The 9,448-nt window shown below is 40.6% G+C and overlaps 2 protein-coding genes across 2 annotated transcripts; one reads left to right on the top strand and one right to left on the bottom strand.

Annotated features, from left to right (window-relative positions):
• The first annotated feature begins 1,007 nt into the window (after positions 1–1,007).
• Positions 1,008–1,683, top strand: lage3 (L antigen family member 3). The gene has a single exon (XM_080425623.1). The coding sequence runs from the start codon at positions 1,253–1,255 to the stop codon at positions 1,562–1,564; it is 312 nt and encodes a 103-aa protein (XP_080281749.1). The 5' UTR covers positions 1,008–1,252; the 3' UTR covers positions 1,565–1,683.
• A 974-nt stretch (positions 1,684–2,657) lies between these two features.
• Positions 2,658–8,586, bottom strand: snrnp48 (small nuclear ribonucleoprotein 48 (U11/U12)). Its single transcript, XM_080425612.1, has 9 exons — positions 8,365–8,586; positions 7,536–7,649; positions 7,239–7,299; positions 6,230–6,310; positions 5,302–5,478; positions 4,801–4,922; positions 3,632–3,738; positions 3,152–3,298; positions 2,658–2,884 (listed from the first exon to the last, which is right to left on the bottom strand). Exons 1-9 carry the CDS (start codon positions 8,512–8,514, stop codon positions 2,815–2,817), a joined length of 1,029 nt encoding a protein of 342 aa, XP_080281738.1. The 5' UTR covers positions 8,515–8,586; the 3' UTR covers positions 2,658–2,814.
• Positions 8,587–9,448: the final 862 nt, after the last annotated feature.

Here is a 9,448-nt window from a genome sequence, read left to right as displayed (position 1 = left end):
TTAGCCAACAACACACAGTAAAATACAGGTAGCCTACTGTATTTGGTCACATAAATTATGTACATTCTCTGAGTTACAAATGGATCAAATTAGAACTGATAATTTTACTGTGCACTAGAACATTCACTGAAGATAAGAATCCCCATCCTAAAGGTTTGCAGAGAATGCAGACATACAGTAGCTTGAGGTCTGACCTCCAATGACCTTTTGGCCTGGTGGTAAAAGTGTGCCAGCTATAACACTACTTTACAACATTCTGTGCAGTCTGTTGTTCTTTCAGACAGCTCTGTATGGGGCTCAGCCTATCTGGTGGATGTGGGAGGGACCTGTCTGTCATAAAATTAACTAGATCAGATTTAGCAAAGATTAGGGCCGGCCAGGCATAAAAAATAATACCAACTAGAAAAGGGGCAAAAGTGGAGCACAAATATCCACCAGCTGACTAGGAGGCAATGAGCATGCCTACCTCCCTCAATCATTGGGTCTGTGTGGTCAAGTTGAAATATCCCAGCTTGAGTGAAGTCCACTTCACTTTTTGCTTTTTTAAATCTAGAAACCTCCCGGGTTCTAGTTATAATGGAAACGTTAAAAAAAACTCCCTATCACAGAACTTCACAGAATTATATATAATCGACCGATCGACTTCAAACTAGGCGTACGGTACCGTACGTAATGGCGTGGGAGGACCAAGAATGATGTGTAGAGTGGGAAGTCGGTTGGATTGGCAGTTGAACAAAGAACATGGATTAATCTGCAAATCCCCATATATGGAGTACTCTGATGTCATCGATATGACATCATCAGTCTCAGACTATGACGTCATCAACTATTAGTCTGGCCTGGACTCCAGTCTCCACTCCATATATGGGCATATTAAGTTTGTGACGTGGAGATACACTATATGTTACGTTTGCCGCTGTCAACCCAAGGCAGTTTTAATAGGATTCCATTTTATTTTGAAGTCCAGGCCCGGACGTCCTGTGTCTCTCAAGTGGCGGCGTACTTTATATACTTCAATCATACCTCCTTTCTCCGTCGTCCACATACGCTTGGTGACGCAAGGTTAGTTTACCCCAGCCCAGTCAAACAAACTTGACATCTCAAAACTACACATGCTACACAGAAGACGAAACCCACAGCGTATTTGAACCCGCAAAATTAACCCCACATATCCGTTTCCGCTGCCTACGAGAGCAGCGGAAGCACCAATCCAAACCGCAAGCTAAACAAATCAACACACTTCTTCACAGCAATGGCAGCGCCCTGCAGCGACAACAAACAGGACCAGAACCATGGGGGCTCGGGGAAGTTGGGGTTCAGTCTGGAGGTTCCGTTCCCCTCTGCGACCGAAGCCAACATCGCCCTCCGGTCTCTGCAGCCCGACAAAGAGCCGAGGAAAGGGGGCATCAGCAAGGATCTGACCGTCTCCGGGAGCGTGCTGTCTGTGAGGTGGAGTGCGGACGAGACTCGGATCCTCCGCGTGTCTGTGAACTCTTTTCTGGATCATCTGACACTGGTTCTGGAGACCATGGAGGCGTTTGGACCTCCTGCGGTTCTTCTCTAACAACTCATCTACTTACGTTGCTTTGTATGCGATTGTTTGTATTTGAACACATGGACACTTGCACTGTATTTTATGTCAGGATTTGTTTGAGGTTTTTGACAAAAATGCATGCATGATCATAATATGTCAAAAGGATAAAACGCAAAAAAAAGCTTGAACGCATTGCCTTGTGGTCCTTTCATTGCAAATGTGTGTAAACCAAGAGCCATGTGTGTACAGTTTTTTTTTTAAGTTTTTCTTTTTTTTGGGTAGGGAGACACACAAATTAAATACATAAAATGTCAACGTACTAAACTAGACTACAAAAATACGACCCATAACCCTCTCTCCAGAGGGTTGACCAGACCAGACTGGGGAAATGGGAATTTAAAATGCCATGGTCATGATGAACCACCTCTTCCAGTGCATTGTTTTGTAGAATTCTGTAATTAAATAACAATTGTGTTTACACTGGAAACGAGTTGCTGAGTGGTTTCAGGTCTGCACAGATCTTACTACTCCTTACTACCATACATTTCCAGTATTTGACTCATAACAAATGTGTATAATAAAGTGGCTATCTACCCTCTTTTCTTAATATTCTGAAAATGTGGATACAAATAGAATATGAGGTGCTTTCCCCTAAATCTGGCAATATAATGCATATCACAATACAGGGATTACAATTCAGTAATATGAAACTGTAAGCAAGACGTTGTGGTTTAAACAATCTAATTTGAGTTAAAAAAGAGGAACACAAACGTTTACTTTTTTATGCAATCATAACCGTGGGATCTATTAGTATTAAACAGTCCCTGTAACATCGCAACATAATATAGTAATTAACATTTTGCCCATATTCGTAAAAAATAAAACCTTTTTGAGAATCGATGCAATATCACTAATAATATTCCAATACTCAAGTGTATCAATATTTTCTTACACCCCCTAATACTTTTATCATACCTCGTGTCGCTGGGAAAAACAAGGAACCCAAATTGCCAACCAAATTACTTGATCTAACATATCTCATGCCTATGATTGAGTTTCTTTTAAACACAATAAAAGAATGTGAAATGACAAAGAACTGCATGTTTTCAAACCTTTATTACAATTCATTCAACAACTTACTTTAAATCCCATGTCTTGATAAAACAAACTTTCACAAGAAGGTGTGGTAAATGTCACAACTTTCTTCACCTTTTGTTTTAAAGGGATGAGAGACCATCTTTCTTCTCTTATCCATCCTCCAAGGAACTGATTCAGGAGTATCACTCCCTGTCACTTTTCTTCTTCTTTTTCTTTCGGTCATGATGCCTGTCATCTGGGGAACGAGAATCCCTGCACAAAGATCAACCTTTATTTAATCTGGCAGGTCACTCAAGAACACATTCTTAACTCTTCTAACTGAATGTTTTATAAAGAAATGTCCGTTTTCAGATCATTTATCTGTCTGTACACACCAATGTTATGTCTGTCCATTTATGATCAACTACACTGGAAGAACATTGGCTCTTAAAAACATTAAAAAATGACTTATATCGTTGCAGCCGTGGCTGCCCTCACCCAATAAATATACATTCCATCTTATGAAGCTAGACTTTTCACCTCTTCTTTCTCTTTTTCTTCTTCTTGCTCTCCTTGACTTGGCTGTGCTCCCTGCTATGATGGCGTCTGCTGTGGGAGCCATGTCTCTCCCGGGAGTGACAGTGGGCTGACTCTGTGGAGGATGACCGCCCGTCATCTGACCTCCGTCTGACAAGATAAACAACAAATTGAAATATGGAGATACAAGGTTTCTTCCAAACAGTGACGATATATAAAACGAGTTGGTAGTTACACCAGGTTTCAGATCTTATGATTCAGGAACTGACAATGCCATTAGGGGTTCCTGCTGGACACACACTATTAACACAACAGACGACCTGAGCCACCAGATGTGAAGGGATAGAAAACATGATACTAAATAAAAACTGAAGTGAATGAATGAAAAAATGTGCTGGTGTCCAAATGAAAACAAAAAACTACAATCAAATGTATAATCATTCTAGACAAATCAGTGTAATCCGTAAATGTCAAAAACCACACCTTTGGGAGGAATGCATGGCTTTTCTGGCTGCCTCTTCTTCTCGCTCATCCTCTCTCCACTGCCTAGACAGCTCAACAGAGTGTACGTCAATCACCTCTCGAATGACCTGTGGGTGGAATGAATGGAATCACATTAGCCATAATCATAATGAATTTATTTATATAGCACATTTCCAGACAGAGTCACAAAGTTCTTTACAGAGCAGGATAAAAGGAACAACATGATAAGCATTGGTTACAACAAAAGATCAGTGAATAAGACAGACAGTAGGCACAAAATGTAAATTAGACCCATACAGATATAATCAATGAAGCAAAAGTGGCAATAAGTTCCAAAGCTTAGGGGCCCGGACTGCAAAAGCCCAGCCGCCCTTAGTGATGAGCTTTCTGATTTTGCCTCGTTTTATTGACATAAGGTTAAGTCCTTCCTGAAGTTACTGGGATTCAAACTCAGGTCTCCCACACAGGGGACAAAATTCCTACCAGTGGGCTAAAGACTTTTTTCGGCTTGGGCAGAGCTTCCTGAACTGAAGGTTTGGCCAAAAGTGTTTTACTAGATACGGCTACGCTCCGGGTTCTGAGGCCCACACCCACTGTATACACTGCTGGAATGGGTTTTTTCACCATGGATCTCAACCTCCGACATGCTTTGACAACATTTGTCTCTGAGATTTCAAATTTTCTGCCGACAGATGCAATGAACAAAGTGTGAGCTATCTCTCTCCATTAATTGCTATGTGGTTGTTTGTAGTTGCTCAGAGAGGGATTATAGAAGTTTGTACATCCTAACATCCCCACAGCCAACTCTTCCTCAAAACTGTCCGGTAATGACATCAGTTTGTTTTAAGTGACCTGCCGAAGATGAAAAATAAGTTCTAGTTTGTTTGGACTATGCTGTAGCCTTAAGATGCAATGCCCCGCCTCACTTGGGCAGAGGAGATATTGCTGTTGGGCTTCGTTCAGGCAATACCACTTGAACTGAAGTATATAGGGTTTAAGTGGTTATAGCTGTTGTAGTGCAGAACCCTAGAATCTTCACCTCTGTGTATGGATGTTCTACAGTATGTTCTTCAGTCCACTAAATTAGTTTTGATTACCGAAACTGCTGGCAAGCATACTTCACTTCAGAGTGGGTGTAAAGCTAGCACTGTAATATAAGACACACCCACCTCAGTGTAGGACTTCTTGGTGATGTGGACGTTCTTGGCTCGGTAGGACTGACGCCTTCTCTTGTAGTCCCTCATCTCAGCCATCAGCTCCAAGTGTGATTTGGGCTCATTCTGCTGCTCATCTAAACAATATTAGATTTTCTATTTATCCATCTACATTGTAGTGTGTAACATTTCTTAATTATGAGTAACATATCAAAAAGCTATGTTTGTTGGTCTTTTGAGATAACATGATAACTTCTGTGTTTTCACTGAAATGTCTTAGGTGTGAATGTTTACTCTACCAGCCCAGGTTACCGTTAGAACTTTACATTACATTTTAGGCTTCTGATGACAAGCTTACAAGCAACCAGTACAGTAAGTAAGTATGCATGCATGGTGAAAGCTACACCGGCCTAGACAACAGATGTAACAAATATTTTTTAAGATTGACTAAATTAGAAAAAGGTTTTGTTTTGTGACATCGAACAGAACACAATGTGTGCTCATCACACTCCCTACCCTTTTTGAGCTTGGCCACCAAATCTACATAGAGATCCTCGTTATTAGCTGAGGTAGTTTTATCCCTCTGCTGGCTTGTCACGTGATCAAACAGAGCCAATCGATCAGCCACAGTGAGGTCGCAAATGGCTCGCTTGTGATTCTGAGGAACTTCAATAGGCTGACTGGAGTACTGACCTGGTGGACAAGGAAGCATGTGTTACACACTCACATACGCAGAGCTAACACAGACACACACAAACATTATCTGTTGCTCACACACGCCACATGGTCTGTTTAACACAAAACACAGTATTCATTAAATGGTCAGTCTTTCTACAAGTATCCACAAATGGAGCCTTTCCCCAACACGTAAAGGGAAAAGTCTGTGTGTGTTGTGTATGCATGCACGTATGGGGGGTGGGGTGTACGGGTCATGTATTTGTGTCCGTCCAGTGATATAACCTTCCTTTTGAAAGGATATGGTATTAAAGGATACTGCACGTATTAAGGCAAGCCTGAACCAGAGCAGCTGTACTGACATAGAGCTCCTCTCTAATACTCACCCCTGTTACTGGAAACAAAACACAACACATACAAATAGATATTATATTTGATCAAGCTGACAAGTCCAAAGAAAATAAATAAAAAATCCATCCTATATTGATGAATTTTGTTCAGCATGATGAAGTCATAAAAGGTAAATTAAACAAAGCTACAGCAACAATTTAAATCTTCCAAGAGGTGAAAGAGGAGAGCTTATTCTTCCACAGATGCTGCAACTGAAAGTCTTTTTAGCCATCACAGCAGCAATTAGTACTAGCATTAAGAAGAATATTGCTTTTTAGTGCCATCTACTGGACCACCTTTATAAATACATGTCTATGTAACTATGTACAAGATATAAGGTAGGTCATTCCGAGGTAATGAGCCGAAACCAAGCTCTTACCTTGCCAAAAAACTCCTTCCATTCTCATTAGTGGTGCAGCAGCTCTTGCCTGGAGAATAATCTGTTGCTGGGTGGATTTATCTGTATAGAGAACACAAGGGCAATAGTATTAAATGTCTTCATACCATAGTAAAGTATAAGAAAGAAGAAAAAAAGTTGTTCACAAACAGCCGAGTAATTTCCTCATGTCCGTTGCTCTCTGGCAGTGTAGCCTAATCTAATACAGTTCTGGGACAAATCTTCAATTAGCACCACCTCCCTTGCAATTTGCGAAAGGCCCCCGCCCCCCTACTTGCAAGGCTAGACAGCTAACCCCTGTACCCCACTCTCTGCCTCGCTTTCCGCCCTCCTGCTGCTATTGATGTGTGACGAACGACTGAGCTGGCTTATTTTGCTAGCGACGCCTCACTACAGCCAAAATCCATGTACACACCACAACTGAATTTCAGCCACAGATCTAATCACTGGTTTCTTTCAAAACTGGCCTGAAAAATCACCTATCAGGAGACCACAACTAAGGGGACATAGAAGCAATTTCCCACAGAAAGGATGTGTCATTCACTGCTGACGTTTTTCATTTTTCTCCTTTGTACACATAGTGTTTTGTATTTGTTGGTGACATTATTAGTAGTATTATGGTGTTATTTTTATGCTATGTTGATGAATATATGTTGATGAATTGAATACATAGGACCACAATGGAAACAAGTCCCCAGGACTTTTTTGTGTTATCCTTTTAGCCTTAATGTCTGACTGTATCATGTGCTGTTTACATTTTTGACTAATAAAGTATTCAATCAATCAAAACACTTATCAATGCCAACGTTGGGCCGGTGTGTGAGGGCCCTTAGACATTGCTTTATTATGTTCTGTGGCTACAAAGACGGCCGAGTCCAGACTGTAAGGTCAACATGGCCTATTATATGGATTTTAATCCGTTTTAGTTTGACCCACAAAAGGATTTCAAATATTTTGTGTCAATATGCACCATCACCCAGGCATTACTCACCCATTGTAAAGGTGCTAATGTTGACATTTTCATAACACACAGTGGAGTCATACATCTCTGCCTAGAAAGAGAAATTAAACAGGTTTTGAGACAGTTAAGATGCCTGAATTGCTCTCCAAAAGATTTTCCAAAACAGTCACTCAGGTGCATACAGCATAACTTAGTTACGACAGATTGAACTTACATGAACATACAGCACTACACAATCACACACACACACAATTCACGTTATGCAATAAATTGATTGTTTAATTCATTCCGAATTGAGTTTCATTTGCACATAATGCATGTTGTTACCTGTTCCTCGTGTGAATAGCCCATTTGGTTGAGGTTACAGGAGGCTTTGTGTCTCTCCATGCTTCTGACAGGGACTCTGTGGCTGGGGTCGTAGGGACACTGCTCCATCACTTCCTATATATATTTATATATATACACACACACACACACACACACACATACAGCAGACAGTGTGAAAATGAAAATAGATACAAGCATGTCATCACACTAATACACACACACAGTCACACACACACATACAGCAGACAGTGTGAAAATGAAAATAGATACATGCATGTCATCACACTAATACACTTATACACACACACACACTGTGTGTGTGTGTGTGTGTGTGTGTGTGTGTGTGTGTGTGTGTGTGTGTGTGTGTGTGTGTCTGAGGAAGAGCCTGGTGGCTCGAAACATGTGCGGATTTTCATTCTTGTCAACTGTACGTGCACTGCCGACACAGTGTGAACGTTCAAATACATCACTAACTGAGTAAGTGACAAATAAACCCTTCTTCTTCTATTCTATACAGAGCAGACAGACATGGTGATGATCATCAACAACAGTCCCCAAACTCTTCGAACTGCTCAGCAGCCGTACTGTTTCATTGTAGGACTCCTAAATGAAATGTAAATAAAATACCATGATACCGTATCTTCCCTTATATATGTGACCCATTTAACTCTAATTAGAGCTTAGTGGGTTTATTGTTGCGTTCGTTCACACACACTATAGTGTGAATAGCAGATATAGTCACTTATTTGCTTTTACATCGTCGTTTACTGGTTTCACAAGTGAGAAGATACAGCTATAGCTAACTAACAGATAGAATGTAACGTTGTACCTGAGGAGCTCGCGGGTCGTCGTCTTGCTTCCATCCCAAAGCGTCGAACAATTGGTTTAATTGCTTCTTGCAGTTCTCTGTGAACTCGGTCAACTCTTGCAGATGATTCAGTCGATCTGGATGCGTTTGTGTTTCTAAAGAGTCGGTCATTTTTGTTGAGTTTTTAAGGGACAGCTGAGCCCAACATTTTCAATACAGTAATGAATGAATTGTTGCGCTGCATCTTTGGCGCAGAGAGATGACGTATCTCAGTCAGACAGTGTTGTTCTTCTTCTTCTTCTTTGGTTTAATGGCGGGTCGCAACCGTTTGCTTTTAGGTCCTAACCGCCACCTACTGTACCGGAGTATGTAGTCTGACTCCCTACACTTCTCTATTCCATTCATCCATTATTCTAAGTTATAATATTACGTTATTCTAAGTTATAATATTACTATCTTTTTTTCCCCTTCAAAAACCCCACTACTGCTTTTTGTGTGTCCTTCACCCCGTCTCCTGTTGTTCCTAGTATACCTAATAGGCTCCACTGTCTCCCTGCCTCATCAGACAGTGTTGCATGCTTTGTGAGAGAAATAAGCAGCCAGCCAGGTCTAGGAAAACAAGCCCAAAAGAAGCAGCTAGACCACATGAGCACTTTATAATTTTTTTAATATTTGAAAATAACCGATCTACAAGGTTGTAGGTCTGATATTTTCAAAAACTCTTGAAATAAAATGTGGAATATTTTTTGAAACTTTCTAACAACACAAATCTGGTACAGGGCTCCCTGCCACAAAACATTTTCATGAAAATATTTGAGAACCACTGGTTTAAATATATTCTATTTTTTTGGGAAGAAAGCCCAAGTAAGCAAAGTAGCCTACACTTTAGAAACAAACCCAAAAAAAACCGCAACTAGCAATATTTACAAGCAATTTTACAGAGAAGCCCACACAGTCGCTTATAATAAGCCGAGGCCCTCATTGGAAACAAGTCCGCAAGGACTTTTATGAACGGACCTGTTAGACAAAGTATTTTAAATGTAACTGTGCTGTTTTACATTTTTTGCCTAATAAAATATTCAATCAATCAAAAAAAGCAACACTG

This window comes from Gymnoscopelus braueri (genome assembly GCF_963280865.1).
Source record: "Gymnoscopelus braueri genome assembly, chromosome: 4".
Classification (NCBI taxonomy): domain Eukaryota; kingdom Metazoa; phylum Chordata; class Actinopteri; order Myctophiformes; family Myctophidae; genus Gymnoscopelus; species Gymnoscopelus braueri.
Note: the sequence above shows the minus strand (reverse complement) of the source record. Positions and strands in the feature narration are given on the sequence as shown.